General features: G+C 37.7%; 3 protein-coding genes across 8 annotated transcripts in view; 2 read left to right on the top strand and 1 right to left on the bottom strand.

The window, feature by feature from the left end:
• The first annotated feature begins 1,602 nt into the window (after positions 1-1,602).
• Positions 1,603-25,457, top strand: SMC5 (structural maintenance of chromosomes 5). The gene is made up of 9 exons (XM_065310536.1): positions 1,603-1,822; positions 1,907-2,048; positions 2,110-2,766; positions 2,826-3,033; positions 3,097-3,932; positions 3,989-4,177; positions 4,237-5,145; positions 5,205-5,314; positions 25,415-25,457. Exons 1-9 carry the CDS (start codon positions 1,776-1,778, stop codon positions 25,440-25,442), a joined length of 3,126 nt encoding a protein of 1,041 aa, XP_065166608.1. The 5' UTR covers positions 1,603-1,775; the 3' UTR covers positions 25,443-25,457.
• LOC135797937 (zinc finger and SCAN domain-containing protein 21-like) lies at positions 5,397-8,217 on the bottom strand. Its single transcript, XM_065310538.1, has 3 exons — positions 7,841-8,217; positions 6,296-7,633; positions 5,397-6,234 (listed from the first exon to the last, which is right to left on the bottom strand). The coding sequence occupies exons 2-3, from the start codon at positions 7,589-7,591 to the stop codon at positions 5,773-5,775; spliced, it is 1,758 nt and encodes a 585-aa protein (XP_065166610.1). The 5' UTR covers positions 7,592-7,633; positions 7,841-8,217; the 3' UTR covers positions 5,397-5,772.
• Positions 16,101-25,457, top strand: part of NaCP60E (Na channel protein 60E) — a 72,655-nt gene continuing 63,298 nt past the window's right edge. For all 6 annotated transcript variants that reach the window (XR_010549650.1, XM_065310531.1, XM_065310532.1 and 3 more), the window contains exon 1: positions 16,101-16,880. Coding sequence is in view for 5 of the 6 variants with exons in the window: in XM_065310531.1 (XP_065166603.1) it covers positions 16,251-16,880 (630 nt within the window). In the remaining variant the exon portion in view is untranslated. The remainder of the gene's footprint in view (positions 16,881-25,457) is intronic.

The raw sequence follows: 25,457 nt of genomic DNA, 5'->3' as shown, positions 1-25,457 counted from the left end.
TAAAATTTACAGTTACCAACACTTATGTAATTATTAAAAATGGTCAGTAACTTAAAAACTAAATAAGATAGGGCAACCAAACCTGGATTAATGGAATTGAAATTGAGAGGTAGTTTTATTTGATCAGTTTTGAATTTACCACCACCAAAATAATGATGTTAGCGAAAAACTGGCTTGATATCTTTCATCCCCTGGAAAACTTAATCGATTAGCGTTTTCCATTTTTGAGTCAAAAAGAGTCAAGTGTAAACTCTTGATCTTCTTGAGAGGTTTTTGGTCAACTTTGGAAAATAGGAAAACTAAATCTGCCATTTTATACATCCATATAACGGCATGAACAAAAGGGAGAAAATTTTTTGTATATTTATTATTTTCCGAGAAAATCGCAACGGAAATTTTTTAGGCACATGTTATATTCTAAATTTTTCAAATATTATCTTATCTATGATTTAAAGCTGAACATTGTGGTGTTGTTGTCAGGCGCCTCCGCAAATTTTTTCATAATTAATAACTGATTAAATTAAAAATTACTGTTTAATCGTTCAGGAATTCAAAATTCGACTTTGTTCTTTGACCAAAAAAATTAAGAAAAAAATGTACTCTGTTCTTCGACCAAATAATGAAATTTTTGGGACAAAAATGGCTATGTTTGAAGTGCTTTTAGGGCACTTCTGGAAGGATTTGGAGGTTGGAAAGATATGGATCGCGTAGAGAGGCTCTTTAATTATAAGATGGCGGTAAAAAAACTTCAAAAAAGTCAAATAGTTCTTAAGATACAGGGTGTTTTTCACACCCTGTTTTAATAATTTTTGAAAAATGTCAGTTTTCAAAAGGCTCTAAAATGCCTTTCGGAAGGCATGCACTTTCGGAAGGGCTGAAAGATTGAAAAGATATGCATCGTGTAGAGAAACTTTTGAACTTTAATATGGCAATGACAAATTCTAAAAAAGGCAATTAGTTTACAAGATACACCATGTTTTCAACTTTTTTCAAAAATGCCAATTTTTGAAAGGCATTGTAGGGCACTTTCACAAGAAATCGAATATCAAAAGGGTATTCATCGTGTAGGAAAACTTTCGAACTTAAAAATAGCGGTGACAAACTTGAAAAAAATCAATTAGTTTGTGAAATACAAGGTATTTTCCACACCATGTTTGCCATTTTTTTGAATAATGCCAATTTTTAAATGGCATTTTAGAGCACTTCCGGAAATGTTATAAGATTGAAATGGAATGCATTATGTAGGGAGACTTATTTAATTAAGTTATGTAATATTTTTCTGCCAATATTCACGACACTTATCGGCATTTTTAGCATACTTGAAGAACGTTATTATAGCATATTGAGATACAAGTGGCTTGCGGCAAGTTACTAAGCATCGCACAAATAGGAGACGAAGATAATAGGAAACACTGTATATTTGTGTTCTCTTATTCTCTCGCAGGCTGAACCGTATAAACGGATATTTTTGTCTCTTTGTAATGACGTTTCATTAATTTTGAAATCACAACGATTCTTAAGAAGTTTTCACTTCAAATATCTCAAATGCCAGATGAAAAAAAAAAAAAAAAGACCAAACATCGTTTCCCGCTCAAATAGTCTCATCTGATCGCTGTTAACCTCACAAAATAGACGTACGTAAACGAGTAAAGCATTGTAAGAGACTTGAGAGAAACTGTGCATATCTTTAATAATATATCAATTATATTCCATTTATTAGGGTGAGGGTTTATTGTTTCATTGATTGAAAGTCTTTTAATTTGCCAATATCAAGAATGTATTTACCTGGCTCCATTAGACAGATCACATTAACTAATTTCATGTAAGTACTTGTTTCAAAATATTCAAATTGATTCTATTTTAGCTTTTAACTTTACCTTTTTAACTTTTGTTGTCATGATAATAGAACACATGGATATGTTGAGGTTTATCCTGGTCCTAAATTGAACATGATTCTTGGATCAAATGGTAGTGGAAAATCATCAATAGTTGCTGCAATTATTCTTGGTTTGGGAGGAACTCCAAAAACTATTGGCCGTGGTCAACAGGTAATTTTGCTGAGGTAGTTTCTAATATATAATTACTATACAATATAATGTTTATATTTAGGTTTCTGAATATGTTAAACACAATTGCAATGAAGCAATAATAGAACTCAAGCTACAAGGCAATACTGACGATGATGGGCTCCAAATTACAAGAAAAATCAATATAAGAGATCAGACAACATGGTATATCAATGGGGAGAAGACAACATTGAATGCTGTGAAGACATTTATTTCAAAGTATAATATTCAAGTTGATAATCTTTGTCAATTTTTACCTCAAGATAGAGTAGCTGATTTTGCTAAAATGAACAAGCAGGAGTTGTTGAAACAAACACAAATTGCTCTATGCAGGGAAGACTTACTGCAAATGCAAGAGAAGCTTATTAAAGATAGAGAGAGGCATAAGGTTTTATCTGGCACACTAGAAAATGAAGAGAAAAAATGTGAAGATTTAAAAGATGCAAATCAAAGGCTCGAGGGTAAAGTCAAAAATTTTAAAAAGATGAAGAAGTTTAAACAGGAGTTGGAAAATATAAATAGAAAAAAGTTGTGGTTGAACTATTTGGAGAAAGCTGAAGAGAGACAGAGTATCAAGGAGCAGAGAGATTTAGCTCACCAAGAAATACAAGAGAAACAAAATGCTTCCCAACCTTTAACAATGGCCATTGAGAGTGAAAGAAGAAAATTGAAAAATATGATGAATAACCATAAAGTGTTGGTAGGTGTTTGATTGAAAATAATTTATTGTTTACTGAATTATCACATCAATTTTGAAAGGTGCATCAATTGAATGCAATAACAACTAGAGTAGAGTCTAAACAAGACAACTTTGATAAAATGAAGAATGGTCTTCAAGACATCAAGGATGAAGTAAGTCATAAATTAACTGCGTTAAAAGATGTGGAAGAAGAGATGAACCACACGGAAGTTCGTCTCAATCAACTACAGAAGAATAAAGAAGAAGTTCAACAGCTTGTGAATAAAGGTTAGTATTCAAATAGGTTGTCACATCTTTTTTTTATAAAATTGATTTTTTTTCTGAAAATAGAAACCAATGAACGTGAAACGCTTAGCAAGGAATCTCAGACAATCGAACACAACGTCAATAAATTAATCACAAAAATGAACACTTTGCGCGAGTCAAAGTCTAATAAAAGTTTAGAAATTCGTGCATTGGAAAGTCAAATATCATCACAAGAAAGATTAATGCAAAACCGATTGTCGTATCTGGAAAAAATTGATCGCGATGCGTATACTGGGACTATTTGGCTACGTGAGCACAAACACCTGTTTCGTTCCGATGTTTACGAACCTCTTATGATCGAAATTAACGTTTTTAACCAGGCGCACGCCTTGTATGTTGAGAATTCAATTGGATTTCAAGATAAAGTTGCGTTTTTGTGCACGGATAAAGAAGATGTAGAGACTTTATCTGAGCATTTATGCACCAGACAAGGTTTGCGACTGAATATTCTGTATCAAGATCCTGCAACGTCCAAACCACGACCAAAATTCAATATTGAACAACTGCGAAGATTTGGTTTCAATGCATATGTTGATTCATTGTTTAGCGCACCAAATCCCATCGTAAATTATTTATGTAAACAATATAGTCTGCATAACATTCCTGTGGCGTTTCAAAACTCCACCTTTAATGCTGATGAAGTTCCTGTTCATGTTTTCTACCGAGGCGATGTAAAGTACAATATAACTGTGTCAAGATATACTGGCAACAAAGCATTTAAACAAACAATGATTGCTTCGGATAAATCATTGTCGTTTTGTATTGATCACGGGAAAATTGAAATGATTCGTGGACAGATGGCCGAATTACAATCAGAGTGTGAAGGATTTGATTCACAAGTGCAAGCAGTTGATAAACAGGTATAATATTTAGTTGATCGAATTAATTATGAGTTGATTTGTTACGTTTTGTGCAGATTCAAGATATGCGCAGGTGTAAAACAACTATTGAGTCGAAAATGCAAGGCTTAAGAAACAATCGTCAGCTCTTGATGAATCTTGATGGTAAAATTAAGAATTTAGAGCTTAAATTAAATCAAATTAGGGTACAAAACGCTGAAAATTCCCAGGAAAAAATTGAAGAGTATGCTAGGGATAAATCAAAAGTAAGTTTTTTTAAATATCTCATTAAACAGATAAATTTATACCTGATATTATTTTATAGCGCCTGACATCGAAAATTATTAATCTATTCAAAGGGATCAATGAAGATTTTAAAGAAACAAGTGAAAAGAGTATTGAAGTTGAGCTAGACAAACGAACAGTGGACGCTTGCCGTTTACGCATCGAACCTATGGAAATTGAGTTTGAAGATATTCGGACTTCATTGAAAGCAGCTGAAATAAAACTTCAAAAAGCTCGCGATGCTTTAAATGAAATTACTGGCGAAGCAAAATATTTGCTATCGAAAGCTAAAGACATTTCTGGTGGCTTTACACCTGATGACGAAGGATTTAATCAATTTCGTCCAATTTATGATAAACTTCCCGATGACATTTCAAAATTAGAAGTTGAACGTGAGCGAGCTAATACGCGTCTACAATGTTTGAATAACTTTGCCGACGAAGGTGAATTAGAAGAATATGAAGAACGCATTGGTTTAATAGAAGAGTTAGAAGGGAAACTTACCAGAGAAAGATTGGAATTGGAAGAGATTACTGCAAATATGGACCAACATGAACAAGAATGGTTGCAGCCTCTTTCAGAGCTTGTCGAAAGTATTAATCAGAGTTTTAGTCGAGCATTTCAAAGCATGGGATGTGCTGGAGAGGTTCAAATATTCAAAGGCGACGATGAGAGGGATTACCAGAAATATGGTATTTGTGTTAGCGTGACTTATAGGAATGGTGCACCATTGCAGGAGTTAAATAATGTCACCCAGAGTGGCGGCGAGAGAGCAGTGGCCACTGCTGCGTACATGTTATCCATGCAGGAATTGACTCCAGTGCCATTTCGATGTGTAGATGAAATCAATCAAGGCATGGATGCTAACAACGAGAGGAGAATTTTTGATTTGTTGGTTGATGTTACTTGCCAGCCTGATACAAGTCAATATTTCTTTATTACACCCAAGGTATACACTACACACAATTTAATCATTACTGGACACTACCAAATTGTTTGTTTTTGCAGCTGGTTTCTGGTTTGAAGTATGAACCTTCTATTAAGATACACTTCGTGCATAATAGTCCATTTATAGTTAACCAGTTGCAGTGGAACGAAGCCGAGGAAAAACGGAACAGGTAAAGTTGGCAAGTTTTTAAAAGCTTTTTTATTTCATGTTTTTGTTTGTGAATGGTGAAATAATTTAAATTTGAGCAAGTATTCTTAGGTAATTAATATATTTATTTCAAAAAAGTATATTAAAAAAGTAGAATTTAATTACATTATTTACGATAATAATTTGAATAATACAAGCAGATCACAATTTTATTACAATAAATACAAAATTTCTTTTGTTGTCAATGAAATGATTCGAATTTAGTAATATTATCAAAGTAGATTGTTATATTTATTAGTTCAATAGCTCAAATGCCTTAGATTTACTCTAAAATCGTTAAAATCTATTTATATAATGGATTGTTTTATCGAAATATTTACATATTTGCTTTTATTTAAAACTCCTTCAGGTTAACTTCAAACCTAGTCATTGCCTTTTTGAAACTGGACAATTCAATTCACATTTCAATCAAATCTCCGATTATACATCGCTTTCATCTCCTTCCTTGCTCTCGATGTCATTGGGACTCACATATTTGTCATGCAGAGTGCGGAGATGTCTCAGTAGGTTACTTTTAACATTGAAACCTTTGCAGCAGTAGTCACACATGTAGGGTCGTTCACCGGTATGCGTACGCCGGTGGATGATCATGGAAGCATGCGATGGGAACTTCTTGCTGCATACGGCGCAAACTTTGTGCTGCGAGGTAATTTTTGCTTGTCCGCCGACGGAAGATCGCCCTTGGCGGCCATTGCCACCATTACCACTTCCATTTCCGCTACTACTATTGGTGTTGCTATGTCGCGACGTAGACTTGTTTGCGTGTTGCATTTCCTGCTCGGTGTGAGCAAATTGAATATGTTGCACCCATTTTGCGGGTGTTGGGAAGTACTCCTGACACATATCGCATTGTAGTGGTGGGAAGTTTGAGTTATCTTCATCCTTGAAGGAAACAAACCATGATTATGCAAAAAAAGTAAAAGAATTTAGTTGTTACGCTTACATTTGAAGGCCTCCCACGTTTTTGCCTCTTTGCGGGCATCATATCGGTGTGGGTTTGCACATGTTTAACCCAATCAGCAGGTAGAGTAAAAGTTTCAGCGCAAAGTTCGCATGTCAATGGAGTGTACAGACTCTCAGGATTTTCTTCACCGTCGTCCATTTGAATTTCAGGTTTAATCAACAACTCAGAATCGAAGATTTCTTCTCGTTCGACTAGTTCGATTTCTTCCTGGTTCACCTCTGACCATTCTAAAGGCTCTTCTTTAATAACCAATATTTGCATCAAGTCCTTTGCCGTTGATATCTCTTTTTCGTTGACTGTATCATTAGTTTTGGAGAGTTTTTCTTGTTTGTCAGATTTTTCCACGCGTTCTTGTCGTTCGTGCCGATCGATTCTATCTTGTTTATGGCGGATTTGTATGGGTGCCAAAGGTGGTGGCGTCTGGAGTGTTGTTTTAATAACGGATTCATCATTCTTAGACCTTTTTGTTGGAATATTCTTATCAGCCCTATCTGGTTTGGAATGTTTCTCAGATTTTTCGGTCCTATTCTGTTTCTCGGATCGTTCTGGTTTATCTATAAGATCAAGCCTCTCTAGAGATTCATACCTGTCGTACTTCTCACCACCTCGATCATATAAACTTCTGGGTTCCTTAATAACTGAATTGTTAACTGGGGTGCTGCATGTGCTGTTCTGGCTGTAGGTGTGTGAAGGTGTGGAAGCGTTGCTCCTACTGGAGTTCGAATGAGCATTCGAGTGAGTGTGGCTATAGCCATGGGTAGAATCTCTAGCATGCCTTGAGTTTAATTTTGAATAGGATTTTTTATCAGCGCGTTCTCTATCTTTGTCGCGATCACGATCTCTATCCACTCTTTCATTTACACTCCGCTCAACTTTTTCTGCGGGCTCATCTTCCTTAGGTCTCCATAAACCTTTGACTTTCAGGAGATCACCACCTCTTAGTACACTTTCTAAAATATCTTGGGACACCGTTGTTTCACCGCTGTACATATACTGCACCAAGACTTTAAGAGTTTTGTGACTGATCTCGGGCGGCATGATGATGGACAAGTTACTTTGGGGAAGGGTAGTTTTAGTTTGAAGCTTGAGGACTTGCTGTAAGTACTGACTACAAGCGGAGAGGATGAAACGATGCGCGTTGATTTGTCGACCATCGAGCGTGATTAGTGCGACGTCTGCAAATTGATCGCCATTTAGGGCAGCAGCTACGCATCCATGAAGATAAGTGCCGAATGAATGCCATTTCAATTGGTAATTCTCCGTGTTGATATCCATTTTTATTTGGAGTTTTTTTTTTGTTTACTCAGTAGTAAGGAACTGAAACATTCAATGGTAAAAAAACCAAAACAAAACAAACATTGAGAGGTGAATGAATGTAAACAGGGTTGGAATATAAATATTTTTAAAATTCAAAATTCAAGATATTTCACATCAATTTTTTGATGACATATTTTGATTTTTCATTGTGTTTTGATTGTTTTTGACTTCCGCTTTCAAGACAAAGACACTCGTTTTATTTCTTACCTCTTATTTACACTATATTATCCGTTTCTTTATGACTCAGCGCGTTGTTTCCGCATTTTTCAACGTTTATTCGCACGTTTCGTTTGTTTTCGCGGAAATTACTTTGTTATCTTCCGCGCACAAGTTAAACAATTTCCTGTTCACCCTACCACTTAATTCTCGCGCGTTTTGTACCGTCCTGCGTCCTGCGTTTACACTCTAGCACGTGTTGTTATTATTTCAATTTCTCTCCCATTTTGCGCAGTTTTACGGACGTCTTTATATGTAGCACGCAAACCCTTTGATTTCACTTTCACGCTCAACTCTGGTGACAAATAAAACTTTAAATATCTCTACGCAACTCGTGTCCGCGTGTTGTGTGTTGTCTTCAGAGCGCGCGAGTGTGATTGCGTCGCATTCACCCCCGGCGAGCCGCATTCAATCGGCGTCGCGGGTCCCCTTTGTAGCGATCTCTGTTTGAGGAAGCGCAAATGCAACGTGCGAAAGGGAGCACGCTAGCGAGTGCAGGTCGAGCGCGCCGGCAGGAGAAGAGGGCGGCGGGCGACGGGCGACGCTCTCTCGCAGGGCCAAAAATCGATAAAATCGGTCTACCTCTATTGATTTTCTTCAGCCAATCGTCTGATAGCGTCCATCGCATCGATCTGACATATCCGATGCAGACGGGTTAGAAGTGCGCACCTCGCCGCTATTGATTCGCGAGCGCGGATTTGCTGCCTGCGGGTCTTTTTCATCAGGCATGCATCAGCCACAAAGTTGCGAAAATCCAGGGAAACCGGAAGCGAATTGCATGTCGATATTTGCTGATCTAACTGGTCTTTGTTTGCTATTATTAGACATCTACTAAAACATTGTTTAACTTTTAACAACACCTTATTTTTATGTATTTGGAGCATATTTTTTCACTAATTAACTTATTTTAATGAAAAATATTGATTATTGTTCTTAATATTGATTTGAATGACTAATAAAACTTTTGATTTTCCAAAAAATCATGAGCGTAGGTGCGTTCACTGTTCCAAACAACTTTTCAAACATTCGAACTATGTTTTACTTCGGTAACCTGCGTGAAGATGGCGCTATGCGTACTATTTCTTAAAAATTATCGTAGAATATTGCTGATTTTAACAGGCAATAATTCCAACGTTAACGATTTCCATAAAAGGTTTACGCACCAATAAATAAAAGAACTTTCATAATAATTCATCATTAAGAAATTTATGTGATTTTTATTGGCTCCATAATATATTCAACTCTTATTCTATATATTCAACTCATTTTGTTTCTAAGAAATTTGATGCAACTGGTAAAGATAATGGAAAAAAGTTCGAATTGAAAAAAAGCGCGGAGGACGACGGAAGGATACCGCGTTACCGTGTCACTGCGCCCCGTCGCCGCCGGTAGGTTTTTCACCGTCCGGTGGCATGCACCCTCCGCCACTCGCACCTGGGCCGCTTCAATGCGTCGGCCGTCGCTTGACTGGCGTGACGTCAGGTGTGCGACGCAACAAGCTCTGCAGATGTGGGTCGATAAATAATATGAGGGGTTAGTTACCTGTTTCGCCTGTTTCGTCGACTTTTCTTTTACCCACGCGATTCTTTACGGGCTTACTTCTTTATTTTCAAGCAACAAGATGAAAAACGCATTTTACTTTTAAATCCACTCAAAAATGAGAAAGTAAAACTAACCAGAACAATTTATAATAGTTTATGTATCCAGTTTTTGCATTAATATTAATGTCTAGACATTAATATTTTAGTTTAATGTAAATTGAGCTAAATTTATGATAAAATGTTTAAGTTTTTGTTAATTTTGACTTAAATTTTTATTTTCATATTATTTTTATTTTTTATTTCAACGTTTTGTTTTCATTTGGCGTTCTTGTTCTTCATTTCACTCACGATGCGTGCAAGGGGAGGAGGGTGGAAGGAGTGACTGTGGTATGTATGTCACCAGTTCGTGTCACGTACTCAGCGCGACTTTTGCTCGTTTACTACTGCAAAAAAGTAACATATCAAGAAAGAGTTGGAAAATTCTTTTCATCCCCTTTGGCTGCGCAATTGTCCAGTCAAATTCACGTATCTTTGATATTTTCATATTTTAATATTTTTGTTTCATCTTTTTAAAACTTCATAATTTGAAAGTTGAATAATAATGCATGCTTAAGCTAGGTTTGAAGGTTGGTTCGATTCATTGTTATGATTACGGCTAAAAATAAACGTGCGGCTTGCGCACGTCAAACAGCATTACGAAAATAGCAACAAATGTAAACGAAAACTAACTAACTAATATCTAATGGAAAGTGACGCCGTGACGCTTCCCACAGATATGTATCGATTTGATGTTTGAATGACACTAACCGCACAAAGTAAACATCCAACTAACGCCTAATCGATATTTTTTCTTTTATTTGATATAAAATTTTAGTTTAATTAAATTCAGTAAGTATCAGTTGCATTTTTTAAATTTGCCATAAATCTTTCACAAAATAAATTTAAAAACAGGAAAATTTCTTTTGTTTATTCTTCTTTCGGTTTTATTCCGCAATATATTTTTTATTGTGTGTTATATTTATGTCAGATTTGTCATGATTCATCAAATTGCATCGTAACGTATAAAAATAACACACATTCGCGGCTGACGATGATCAAAAATGAAATAAAACGAGAGCGTTAGTTGTGCCGTAATTAAAACGTTTTGTTGTCGCAGTCGTCCTGGTCGGATCGTTACCAGCCCACTGCGAGCTAAACACTCTTGTACTACATCTTCGTTTCGCTCGAGTTTTCGCGCTTTTTGTTCCTGCATGATTCCAGTATGCGCTATTTGTGTCGTTTTTCGCATGTCGTTGCGTCTTCTATCTTGCTGTCTTTTTGATATTAAACAGTAACAGTTCTCCTGCTGGAACAGATGTTTAAGGGTGGCAGAACAGGCGGTTTGAGAGTGAGTGAGTTTGTGTGACAAAAACTGTGAGCGAGAAAAGAGACTAAACGATTATTCCAATGTGCAAAACGGGTAAAACTACCCTCGGTGGGAGTGAAGGAGTTGGGGTAGTTTTATGCGAATATTTATTATTATTGCGGCGCGTTTTGCCGCCGCCGCCGTCGACTGCAGTCGTTATCGGTTGTCGGCGTTTGTCCGGACTGCGCACCTACAAATAAATATTATCGTCGCGTTAAATCTGAAGCGTGACAACTGTCGCATATATAAACTCTAGCTCTTAACTGGTTAGTCAAATGTTGCAAATGTCATTTTGCTAAAAACTATTTTTCAAGTAATAAAAGCATCATTAAATAAATTTATTACATAAAAAACTAAATTCTTTGTTTGCAAGTTATATTTGCCATTTTAAAATTCCAAATAAGAATTGCAGTCACGATAATTCACGACTATAAAAATAATGTGATAAAAACCGGAAAACATAAAAAACTGGAAACGCTCAAAGTTGAGAGCTTTGAGAGTTTTCATGCAAAAAGCGACGATAAAAGAGACATCTAAAGTCGCATGCACTATTCGGTTGAGACATGTCACATATAAATTTTATCGCAATCAATAATTAAAATGTTATTAAGTTTTAAACAACTTTTTTACATCATAAAGCTATTCATGGAAAATTTACTAGCGTAAAAAAATCCATATGTGTATTGGGTTGCATATATTACAGTAACTAGGGTTGATGCACGTTTTTAAGGTTATAATAGATTGCTCTGACCTGTTAATGTTGTTTTTATAATTTCTTACTTTTGCTTGTTAGTATTGCTTCAACTAACTCAGTAAGATATAAATTATTTATTTACGCGTGTTTACAGACGCTTCTCAAACGAATTACGCCTGCCACCGTCAAAAGAATCGCAAAACTAAACTCTTAACTGAACATATACTCTTAGAATAAACCAAACATTTAATTTTCTTTTTAATAATTTTTTTTTTGTAATTTTTAATTTTAAGTTATTTATTACTGCATTTTTTTTTTCATTTTACGTTCGGAATAACCCGTTTTTGGACTATTAATTTGTGTTGGTTTGTAATTGAGTTATTCGCACATCCTCATTCATTTGCTCGCATGACGTGAGCAAATATTTGATGAGCTACCCGAGCAGGGACTGTTTTCCTGCAAACTTTTCACAGCAAAACTTTTTTTTCCTCTCCGCACAAACAAGTATAACAGATTTTACGAGTTGGTCACATTTTCATTTAGTTTATAAATACTTCTCTCTTAAATACTTGAATTAAATCAATACATTTTTCTAAATATATACACACACGAACTGAATTGGATTTGTGCGTCGGATAAGACATAATCTGATAAACACGCGATATCCTTGATATGCTTCATCCTTGAAATCGGTATCAAGTCAGGATCGAAACGCGGCGCAGGAAAATATAATAATCAACCCGCTCGATTGCATTAAACTTCCGTAGGAATATTGGAATCTGTCAGACGAGACAGCCGAGACGCGCGGCAAAGCAAACAAGATTGAACTCCTGACTTATATTGAAATCGAAAAAAACGAAAAATCATAAAATTTGAACAAAAAAAAAACAAACATATAAAGTTACTGTAAACAACATCTAGGTTGATAGAATTTTGTTGTGTTCCACAAACAATTTTAAAAACACACTGTATTATTGGATAGTTAAGCCCGATATAACCTCAAATGTGCGCTAGTGTTCAGTTGAGCCGACTCTGAATTTGAGTGCTTGTGAGTTCATGAGCATAAACGTTTGTTTTTAATCTCGAAATTCGCACCCTTCGTGCGGGCTAGAGGGATATGTGAAATGGATTTCGACCACTGGATGAAAGCCGGCAGCCGCCAGCCACTTTCAGCCGGTTTACGGCGATGCGTCTCGAACGCCGTGAATATTTCATGATTTTAATTTGCATCGAACGGCCGAGCCTGCCGCGCGGCTTCTTGCATGAGTCCTTGCATGAGCACGTCTACGTTTATGTTCCACATTCACACCCACATCATTTCAGCCACACTGCGTCGCGAGGAAACGAGAAAGGGAGAAACACACAGGAAATTTGTGTGTAACGCGATTGCGCGCCTATAGGTATGCAACACATAGCATACACAATACACGCAACACATGTTGTTAGGTTATGTCTGTGTTTTGTGTTTCGGCGGCGGCGCCAATGGAATACAAAAGCGTGAAAGCTCGACGCTTCAAAGCACTAAGAGAAAGACTTAGACTGGCATCGAATGCTGAACGTTGGTTAGGTCCAGCAGGCGGAGGAGTGAGAATAAAGCATTTTCCGGTGCAGTCAGATGAGCTACGACCTACAACCAGCTTGCAAACGCTGCAAACGCACGACGCAGAGGGGTTTAAATATTCACTAACAAAATTCGTGTTTACCTACGAGGATTCCAAAAGTCCGCATTGCCCACAAAACACACTTTAATTCATCTTCATTTTCAGCAATTTTATTTCTCATAATAAACCAAAACAAACATAACCTAAATTTTAATATAACCTACTAGATTACTCTATAAATCTAACCTGTATTTATTTTCTCAAGAATTGCTTGTCAATTGTTTCGTGAGGAATGCACATAAATTAAAACCCCTTTGTCGTTGTTTAATTTCAATCCTGGTTTGTTATCTGCAGTACTACATTGAATTGCGAATGGTATTCGTTTCAGTTCAGAAAGCAATAATTCAGTCGCAGAATTAATAATCCACTTTGTAATCCCCTTTCGATTTTGAGGGTGGTAACTGTGTCGCTTCGCTTTTGTTTGCCACAATGAATATGTAGCTGTCGCTGAGAATCGAACATAACCTAACCTATTCTAACCTCTAACGTCTAGGCCGTGGAATCTATGGAGGTCTATTGCTCTATTTCCGTTCACCGTTTCCGGCGTCGTGAAGTCTTCGAGACGGAACGACTTGAGTGACTGCGGGGGGTTGGAGACTGTGCCGAAAACTATTCGGCCCGACGTGGAATGACGTTTATTGCCACTTTATGGCAACGTTAAACGGCATAATTAAGCGATTTGCATTTGAATGAATGTCAAATGCGAAACGTTTACTGAAAGAATTAAACCAAGGCAAAGAAACACTTGAATAATACTACAAAGTATGATTTGTTTTTGTAGTGTCACAACGTACAAAACAAAATGGCGGATTAGCTAATTGCAAATTTTTATCAAATAAATTTCTGCACAAATTACATTATTTATATTCTTAGTATTCTTAGTACAAATACGTAGTAAATTTCATAATTAGAGTCGCCTTACAAGAATTGAAACAGTGAAACAGAACAATAAGTTGAGTTCTAGTTCCTTTTCGTAAGCTTGAACTTGGTGGAGGCGCGCACGAGGGCTGCTGATTGTGCAAACGTGCCTGTGCTTCGTGCGGAGCCCTTGGCCCGTCGAGGCCTTAGTGTAAATACCAAATGAGGAATAATAAATTAGCCCACGACCCAGTTCCTTCGTGCCGGCACGCCGTTGTTCCTGCCGTCGCCGGTCGAATTGAAAATTTGGGAATTGTGCACCGTGCACACAGGTCACGCACAATTTGTCTCTGATGTATGCCTTTTTTGCCCACAACTCCGCTCAAACTACACTCCACCAAACTGCTGACCATAAATTATGATGATAATTAAGATTAACTTGCGTTTTCGCTTTTTTAACTTAAAAAAGAGCAATTATAGTTTTTTTGGTAATTCCAATAATGTGTTATTATATTTATTATTTGAGGAAAACTTAAACCCTTAAATCCTTGTTTAATTATTTGTTAAGTTTCCAGTTATATAACCAACAATACTCCATATAAACGATAATCTGCAAACGTTTTTTTCTACGTTTCCACACGAAACAAACTGACGAGAACGAAATTGATGAAGATTGAATGGTATTTCATAAGCAATCAAACCGTTCGGTAACAATAGCTAAACAACAAGTAGCGAAGAACACTCAGAGAGTTAAAGTTAGACAACTATACATACACCAGCAATGTATAAATCTCTGAAATTCGCTACTGAAATGCCCGACTAGTTCAAACACTCGTGTTATGCTCTGGTATTTGCTCGAAAAGTTGGAAATATTTGCGGCGCACCACGAGCTCGCTGAGTTTATCGTTAAACTTTCCGCTTTTCCGCATTTGCTCTTTTTGGTTTTCTTTATTTCCAGCTGGACATAACCTAAGTTTAGTATATGTGTGTGGGTGGGTGTGTTTTAGTTTTATATACGACTTGTTCCAGACCCGCTCGTGCTTGATTTAATAAAAAAACTTTTGATAAACTCTCGTCCGGCTCGTTATTCTCGTCCTGCAAACCGGAGAGCCACTAATCTGCTACAATTATTTTTACACTATTGCGAATAATGAAAGTTTACAACAAAAAAATACAAACATTTATTTTTAAAGGTAACAATTTAATTTAACAAATAAAATTGTGATATTATTTGAGTTGAGTTTCCGTGAAAAAGCATGCAGTGTGTCAATTAAAACGTGACAATCACAATCATTCATTGTTTTCAATATTGCACCATTTGCTATTTTATCCAGTAGGACTTTTCGTGTTCAATAAAATTGGCGAATGCAATCTCGATATTGTTTCATCAATATTTCATCAACATTTCTGACAGTGTACAAGCTGCAAAAACTATTCACGTATTTAAAATTAAATTAAATGTTTTCTCTGGCTAACAAGCGAATACAATTTTTCCTGTGAATTATGGAAATATTTTGTGCAAATGCCGATGGCATATTGACTATGCATTGAAATTTGTTTGTAGCTAGTTTGAATTTAGCTCTGCGGTGTAGGAATGTTTGTGAAGCCTTTCGCTTTAATCTTTGTTTATTGCAACGATGCTATTTACGTGCGGCGTGTACAGAATCGCGCGTGTAGTTAGGAAGAAATGTGTTGCAACATAGAAACAGGAAATACACGGGAGAAAGGTTCAAACTAATGCAATTTTTTCATTTCGTGCTTGAAGTAGACGCGATTTGGGCCTAGGAGAGGCTTTTAGTGTGATCGGTGGTTCACCTGGTAACCTCAAATAAGTGCCATTAAATGTAGGGTCACTAGAGTATTCTATAAAAACAAGAAACGAGAAAAAAAAACACGAAATGGTAACCGGAGATTTAATTAAGAATAACTTTTCATTTGATGATTTTATATAAAATGTAACAAAATGTACTGTGGTGTTGGAATGAATAATTTTTATTAGTAGCAGCCGCCTGCGCGTGTGAAAGCGCCGGGAGCCGGTGGTGGAGGCTCGAAGCGGCGGCGGCGCGCGCCCGCACAGCAGTCGACCGCGAGACACCCGCCATGCCGTATCGCCGCCACGCAACGGCCCGTGGTCCGTGGGCCCGCCGTGAGCGCCGACCCTAGCCGCCGCGCCGCGTCTCTCTCACACTCACACTCTCTGTCTCGCTCCCCGCCCCCGCGCGCGCGAGTGCGTGTGCCGGCAATGTCGCGCGAATCGCTCCGCACCGCCGATTGGGAGCGCGCCGCCCCCGCCGCCGGGCGCTACTACCACCGCGACGACGATGCGGACGGCGACGACGAGGACGGCGGCGCGTCGCCGCCACCGGTTGAATGCGTCTTCGAGCGTGTGAAACTACCGCGGGCGCGCGACACCGGCCACCACCACCATGACGACGACGACGACGGCGACGACGGCCGTGCGTCGGCGTTCGATGACCGCTTCGGCTGGACGATCGCGGCTTCAGCCGGCGGGGGTGGTGGTGGCGGTGGAGGTGGTGCGAGTGGCCGCCGGCCGGTATCGTACCCGTGGGGTCCGGAGGCGCGCATCGTCGAGGACGCGCCGCTCGGCTTCGATCCGGCCGCCAAACGCGCCTCCGACCCGCCACCCGCGCGCCCCTCTAAGAACCAGAAGGCGCAAGTGAAACCCTTCACCAAGGAGTCGCTCGAACGCCTCGAGCGCAAGACGGTGCAGCTTATAAAGGAGTACGGCTTTCAGCCGCGCCGCAAACTCAGTGTGGAAGACGGTTCGCGTCTGCCCGCCAAGTACGAGCCGTTTCCGAAAAAGCTCTATGGCAGGCCATTGGAGGAAATCGACAGCTTTATCTATGATGAGGTACAAGAAGCAACAAAAAACACCAAACAATACAAACAAATCATCAAAATTACCAACAAAACTTTTAAAATCCCGTGTATAGACAGCACTTGAGGTTATGCAACTACAAAGCTGTCAAAAACTGTCAAAAGTTTCAGTTTTACTAAAAGCTCGAAAACTACACAAAGTTTTTTCTTATTGACTTGAACTTTTTGTTGTTTAAAGCTCGACTATAAGCATTTGAGAGCTTTTCCATTATTTCCATTAGTTATGCGCGCAATTTCAGTAGTTTAAAGCACGGCGCCACTTTAAGGCTCGGACCGAGGAGCGTTGAAAATCGTTTCACTCGAACGAGCGGAAAATAAGAGGTTATTAAATTTCCCCACTAGTTTTCCCGCTATTCCTTTGTTGTGTCGTCATTCTCACACAATGCTATCGATTTCGTAATGAAGTCAAACCAAACTCAAACCATCGATAAAAAGAGAATTTCACGATTTACAAATTGCCCGTAATTTCCGGCAATACATTAAAACAATATAAATCATTAACTTTAAAATTAGGTTAGGTTATAAAGTTGAACAAACATAACCACAATAAACCAACCAAATTAACCGTGTAGGAAGGAAACCGTAGGAAATTTAATAAAATTGTGCGAAGAATCCAGATTCGATTTTATTCGATTATTTTTTTGTTTTGTTCTGGTTATACCAGTTACCACGATGAGGATGTGTGTGTGAGTTGGTAGCATTGCACAATCTATTTTTCCATCGACGGCTTCCCGTCCTGATCGAGCTCGACGAGGCGGCGATGCTCTGATGAGTTTGGCTTACTTTATTATCCTGTTGGAGGATGCGACGAGGCCAATATACAAGCAAATGCTCTGGCTGCACAGATGCGGTGGTTTTGCAATGCCAGAGCGAACAATTGCACGCGTCGGCGTCGCGTTGAATTGGAGCGTGCGATTTTTGTCCTTTCCACGAACAAAACGAGAACAAAACGATGCACCGATGTGACAATTATACAGATTGCCTCCCATCAAACGATTGATGATGCCATCAACCAAATAGTGCCAATTCGACCCAATTAAGATCAGCACAACCTCAATTAAAACCTAACCTATATTTTTATTTAAGGTTATGTATGTGTTTAACAATATTTCATTTTTTAAAGTTTTATCCCACTTTGCTTGTAATAATTCATAGTTTTTCCAAGTTGACTTTTGTACTTGTTTCTTTCTGATCGTTCAGCTCACTCGTACTGGGTTTTGCATCCGCGCGTTTTTTGATAAACACAATTTTGATAAATTGCGTTATGCAAATCTGTTGGCGTACGTCGTGCGCCTGAGTAAATATTTCATGCTTTTCGTGAGTAATTACTGCGTTTCCATGAAATTACGACTCGTACAGAGTAATACTTTACGTGCAAAATACTCCGTATACATAACCTCTTTACTTTTCGTAAAATATGGCGGATTTATTCGTAACAATCAAAATTAATCTGTTTTGCTTCGTGCAAATGGCGGATTGATTGAGTTGTTAAGTGGAAGCGCTTTAGAAGAGAATTACAAGTGAGACGTCAGTGACGGAATATTGAAACATGCCGGAGCGTTGAATAATGAACGACAGTTGTCACCGTTCACCAAAATCTAGACCTAGTCTAAGGGGTGGGAAGATTAATAAATGACAAATGACGTAGATTCGTCGCCCAATTTCTTGATTCAATATTTACATCAATAACATTCAGTATTGGCTGTTTAATTAGTTAATTTTAGCATTATCACGGTTCACATTCAAATCCAATATGGCGCCAAGAATTAATTGTGGTATAAAAGTAGTAAAAATACTAGTGTAGAGCTATCACATCATAAAAGCCACTCCACACCAGTAAATGATATGACTTTGTGCGCTCGTTGTGCGGGATAAGTACAGAAAGTACATTTCCTTCCTGCCCTACACGCCAGGCACACAAAGCGGCTTCGTTTCTTCTCCTCTGCTTCGCTTTTTGTCGCATTAGATAAGAGACGCTCCGAGAAAAGGCGATAGGAAACGTAAAAATGAAAAATTTTATATAAAGCCAACCAACAATACACGAAATGAAAAAAAATACCAGAAAAAAACACACACAGATAGAAACCCGTAGAAAGAGGAAGTGAAGAGGAAATTCGTTTGCGCTGCTAATAAAAATATCATGGACGCTTGCATTTAGAGTAGCTTTAACGTCCGCCTCCTTGAGCTACTCGTGCGTTGAAATATAGGCAACACTACTCACAAATACACATACACATGAGTTTGTGTACATACAGTGTATACAGGTATGCCTAAGTTGTTTTTTTTTCCTACTGAGGTTGAGGTTGCGTTTTCCATGCGAACGAACGCGGCCGGCGCGATAAAAATAAGAAAATCAAGCAAATTGTTTGAGCTTTGCATGCGCGCTTCCTGCGAACAACGAAAGGGTAGGCTTCTTGCGCTGGTCGAGTGTAAACCAAGTTGAAGGCAGGCGGTGGTTGTAGGATATGTGGAAATTTTCATTTCGAGCTGGGCGGCCTTTTTTTGATGAATGACCGTCGAGCACGTCAACTTTAACAACCAACCTGCTGTTACCCTTCTGCGCAACCTTCGAGGTTAGCTGAGAATGCTAAGAATTTCTGGTATGTAACATGAAACATGCAAAAAATCAAAAATTGCGTTCGGAAAAAAAAGAAAAAAATTCTAGTAAAATCTAAAATGTAATATTGTACATGATTATTTGCTAGTTCCAGTTTTAGTGTAAACCTTTCTTCACAATGCGTAATAATATAATGGTGGTTTTGTTTGCGTTGCTTTTTTTATACCTGCACAATAAACTACGTCATTGTGCTTGTACGAGACGAGGGAACGCAGGTGAAACGTGAAAGTTGTACTTCAATCAATAACAACCACACGACTCAAACCCAACAATACTGAACGCACTACTGAAACACAGAAACGTACAATTTCAATTATATTCTCAACTTTATTTACTATATCCTAACCTAAGTTCATTGCTTCTCAATGCGTCGTTACTTTTGCTTTTCCAACTTTAACTTGTATCGAAGTTTTTCGACTCTTGTTGGGTGGATGAAACAAAATTAAAATGATCATCGCATGTGCTCCGTGTGTCCGAGCGCACACGTCACATTTCGTTCGCTCGATTCAAGCGTGCACGCTTTGAAGCCGGGCAATATTTGAATTATTTATGCGATCGACTTGGATTTTCACATGCCGCTCGCCAGCCGTCGTAAATAATATTTTTTCGTGCGGTGAATACAGTGGTTACAATGTTTATACAGAAACAGCATCATATCGTTAGTATCTGCACATAAATTCTGTTAAATCAATCGCAACAAAACATTAGATATATATTTTATTATAGGCAACTTGATATACAAACATAATGAATTTTTGGTTGCATACCTGTGGTTTAAAACTTATGGTCTTTGTTAATATAGTTTTATGTAGTTGTTAAACTCGTGACAAGCGTTAAAACACTCAAATTCAAATTGACGACGAGACGACGCTAAACTAATAACGAAAGTCGAGTAATTATCAAGTTTTAATGCGACTGACGTTTCTCATGATGGTGGCTCGTTGGCAGTAACGTCGTAGGGAGTAAAAGTTGCACGTTTAACGCACTGCGAGCCAAACATCAGATAACAGTAAATGCTTTTTACGGAAAAGTTTTGATTAACATTTTAATTGATAACGATGATAACGAATTAAATTGAATGGTTGTAAATATGCTCGGGTACGCTTCATTAAAATCACCATTAGTGTTGAAATTATTTAACTTTGTTCTTTGTTTGAATTTGATGGATAGAGCATGAAAGTTTTATGAGTTTGTGGTAAACTTAGACCGAGGAATAAAATTTGAGGCTTTGAGGAGCACATTTTATTCAAATTAAGTTTTATTGTTTGATATTGTAATTTTTGTTTATAGAGGATTTTAAAAATGATGAAATTTGTGCAATCTCAAACAGGACATAACTTTACCAAAAATTTTTTTTATTATTTGTGTAATAAAGCATGTTTTTATCGAAATAATTTGGGAATTAAAACCTTTTTAAAAAACACACATAAAATGTTACAAAAATTGTACAGAGAACTCGTACAGAGAGTATAATTGAATAAATATAGATAGATTTGTATTTGCATAATTGGTTGCCTATGTAAAAACAATAAAATTAATTCACTTTAAAGTGCTTTTGGTTGCTTGTTGTTTACAAAAGTTTGTTTGAAATTTATAACATGCAAATATCAGGAAAATAGTAAAAACTATTCAAATTCCCTGACAATGTATCGCCGCAGTGTGTGCCATCGCGCAAATAGCGCCTGAAATTGCAAAACTTTGAAAACTTCTTTCTTTCACAAAACTTCCCATTCGTTGCGCTTCTACGCATTTATTTTTCTTTACACTTGCTTCGTGCTTTTAGGTATTTTAGTGCTTTTCCATGGCCCGCCATCGGGGGCAAAGTTTCTCATTCAACGACTGTATGCTGCCTGTCCGTTTTGTCGCGACGTGTGCGAGTCTTGAATCCTGCGTCTTGGCATTCGTGCTGTGCTTTTTTCACAACCAACACGAAGACGGCAACAATCGAATCCGTGGGTATAACAAATAGTAAAACGACACAAAGTCGTTTAATCACGCTGTCGCCGCACGCGCGCAGGAAGAATAAATAAATATCGGAAATGTATCAAAATGAGGAAATTACGGTCGGAATTAGGCTGGAGTGAGAGATAATTTGTTTTGTTGTCATTTGTTTGTTCTTGTAGTGTTTTTGTATTAGTAAAGTTATACATTACAAACTATCTAGGCAACCAATTGAGCTAGCTATTTAGGTTAAGTTTTAAATTTATTGCATTTCAAGATATCAAGAATAAGAAAATATTATTCATTCGTATTTTTGCATTTTACATGACTTTCTAGTTTTCCAAGGCATTTTCTGCATTTCCACAATTTTAAATTGAATTGCTTGCATGGCAATGGCATGAAATATAAAAGGCACTTCAAATAAGACATCCGACGTCTTTGCATTGCAATGAATACTAATATTATAGTCACACACACAATGAAACACATAAAAATTACTCATAAATAAATATTTATTAAATTAATTAGATAATTAATTAATGTCATGCACCTTGAAACAAACTTCAACTTTTCTAATTAGTCACTTTACTATACTGACTCTGACATTTCTTGTCGTCTTTAAAAAGTCTTTTGGAGTTACTGTAGTGCTAAAGTCTCCGAAGTAAATCGTTAGAGACCACGTGCGAAAAAACATCGTCTTAATTAAACGCATCATTAGTCACTAATCCAGCCGGCGGATTGAAACATAAGTGGCTGCTTCTGTTTCGCTTGCCGGATGGTCACGCATTCTCATTTGGCAAGAGATGAACTCTCAGGACCCGAAATGCTACCCTCTTTAATCGTACTCTCACTCAGGGGAAGTTTAAACTGTCAGTGAAACCCAAAAGTTATTATAAACTAATTAATCATTTATTTCTTCCTTGAGTTACTTCCAACAGGATAAAAGGATGAATATTGAAAAGTTTTCATGGAGTGTGTTTTTATCTATCATTTATCATCATGGGCAACAAATGATTTCAATTAATTAATTTCATTTTACGCTCTAATTACTATTTTACACTTAATATGTAAAAAGTACTGATTTTATTTTATATTTAAAAACTAGAATATCTTCATTTTGTTTTGTGCAGTTTTCCGTTTTCTAGCACAATTTAAACTTACTCGTGCGACCGCAAACTGCGCTGCCACGAATGCAAGAAACTGCGAGTCATTACGAACTGCGGCGAATTATGCATAATGTGATTAATTCTCAGAGAGCGCTTTATTACGTTTTTCCACATTACTTACCACGCAACTTTTTTATGCAGCCGTTCAAAACAACGTAAATAACGCCTTCAAACTGTTTAAAGTAAAAGTTTTGCATTCTCAATGAAAATAATATGATATTCTTTTTTTTTTTGATTGAAGAAATTTTAATATTCAACTCAAATATGAACTGAAGCGTAGCTAAACGAAAAAGAAAACATTGCGACGAACGTCGGAAAGTTTTAATTGTGCGAACATCTGCGACGATTTCTTGGGCGCAGGAATTTTCGGTTTAATCCTTTTTGTTTGCCGCGTGAATCTTGTTTTTCCAAGAACAAAGAGTCATACCGACGGCAAAAGTTTGCCTGTTCGCATAATCGGTGCTAATTTTTATTACAAATTGGGGAGTTTGCCAAGTTTTTAATTTATTGTTTAATTTTAAGGTAAAAGACAAACAAAAATCAAGGAGTAAACTTTGTAAAACATGTGATTCAAGTCCAGCAACCCAGAAAGCATGTTTAGTTGGTTGCATATCTTAACTAACATAAGTATAACCTAATATTGACCGGTATTTGTGCTATTAAAGTGGTATTATCTTTTTGCCTGAAGGTAAGCGTGTATTTTGTTGATCTACAAATATAATCAAAAAACATATTCATGTCTTACATCGTAGGAATATAATACCAGTCGTTCTCAACTTTAATCTCTACATCTCAGCATCTTACATTTACATATGTATCGTTTGCACGCTAGTAGTAGTGTTGTAGAGAATGTAAAAAGAAAGCTTTTACTATGCTTTAAACTCCCATAAAGAGAACCCACTGTCTGTAAAGGATACAGGTGGAATGTCTACCCTACCAACATAACCTCCTCCACTTGTAGCAGCAACATCTCATACCTCAGCTTTAACCTAAGCTAGTGGAACGAGTACAGATTGAATGCGTTCCCAGTGGGTGGAATTGCTAGTTGGGGGGTTAGGCTCGAAAGACTGTGTAATGTGTGATGGTGGAAGGATAGGACATGGCAGATGAAACATGAAAGCGCGTTTAAGATAGAGGCGTTATGGCATTATTCTAGTGATAGCGACGGCGGCATCGCCGGTTGTAAAGCTGCGCAGAAAGCTCTTGAACGAAGGCTTCAAGCTTTCGAAGCCTTCGAAAGCTGCAAAGCATTCGAAGCACTCGAAACATGGCTAGCGACATGCTTCAGGCTTGACAATCTATTGATGACTGAGTTGGTATGAGGCTATCAACAGATGAACAATTTAAAGTGGATTAAACAATAGGCGCTAACACCTCAAACACCAAACAATAGATCAAAGCCATACGCGGTACCGATATACTCGTATATAAAATTTAATAATATTATTTTAAGTTGGAAAGTTTTCAATCAACAATCTAAGTATTTCAGCGCAAATAAACGCGCTGCGTGTTTTGTGTTTCTCGCGCTTCGTCGACGTGCATGATTTATCGCAAGCTTTCATTTATCTTATTCATTAATGCGCGCGTTTCGTGCGCGTTCGCATTTATTTGCGCTTCTCGCCGCTTGTTGCTTTCATCCGTTTGTTTCTTCTTCTCTGCGCGCGCTCTTTCCACTTTCCGTTGTTTGCACACGAGGCGTAAAACGCACAAAGCGCCGCGCTACGCACATGGCGAGAAACATACGCTTGATTTAATCTGCATAATTAATAAATAACAATGTAATACATTAGTATCACCCGAGGGTAAGAAAATTCCGACTGAAGTTTATTCTGAATTAGTTCCTTTATTAAAAATTCAACGAATTTGTCAAATTAAAGGTCTAGCAATGAATATACTATAAACATAACCGCACTTTTTAGTTATTTATGATATTTTAAAAGTTATTTTTGTTAAATTTATTTTTAACCTTTAATTTTGTCTTTTGTGTGAGTTTTGTTAGCGTTGTCTGGCTGTCGGTCGATGTTAATGACAGTAATTACATTTAATGCATTTAACATTAAAGCCATCCGTCGCGGCAGCACGCGCGATGCGATACATTCATTATCGGGGGTTGTGGGTTCGATTTTGCAAAGCGCACGGACGCGGTCGATGAGTTCTGTCCGAGTTTGCTAAGTAAGAGAAACTATCGCTGGGCGCACGTGCTCCAAGGAGCAACAAACATTCGCAGTCATTAAGATCAGTTGCGACGGAAGCGCCAGCGGTGCAATTCATCTTGGTTCCAGACGCATCCTGCTAGGATTCGATAGCGTTGATTAAGGTGTGGAAGCCGGAAATCGTGCTGAGCGATAATTAGCTACTACATTAAAATCGATATCGCACAGAAAAGTTTAATAAGCATACTTTTAAATATCTAATTTGAAGGATGCAAAACTTTTGCGTTTTGCGTTTATCGTGCGTTGTATCCGTTAAGCAGGTGGTAAATAATTCAATAACGGCGTGCGAAAATTATTCAAAAAGCACGCTGCGGCTGTACGGCGGCCATTTTGTGTCGGCGGTTATGAAGCGCTCGAAAGACGTGCGAACTGCAAACCGTGAGCACCACTCAAGCGCGCAGAAGAAAAGTCCAAAGCTCAAACTTTAATGATTCGCACTTGACTCACTTGAAACTGGCAAAAGCGAAAAAACTCAAGTTTCCAAGTTCAAACACTTTCAAATTTACCTATTTATTAAATTATTAACTAGCAACATTCAGATGATAAATAATTAACTTTCATTTTGTTTCAGGTATGTTCAACTTCAATGGTTATCCTAAATCGTAAGTTTAATC

Source organism: Atheta coriaria, unplaced genomic scaffold, assembly GCF_025399875.1.
Source record: "Atheta coriaria isolate IRGN ID8LTWV9N9 unplaced genomic scaffold, Caltech_Dcor_3.1 hic_scaffold_9_pilon, whole genome shotgun sequence".
NCBI classification, from domain to species: Eukaryota; Metazoa; Arthropoda; class Insecta; order Coleoptera; family Staphylinidae; genus Dalotia; species Dalotia coriaria.
The sequence above is the reverse complement of the archived record's forward strand: the minus strand, read 5'-3'. Positions and strand labels throughout refer to the sequence as shown.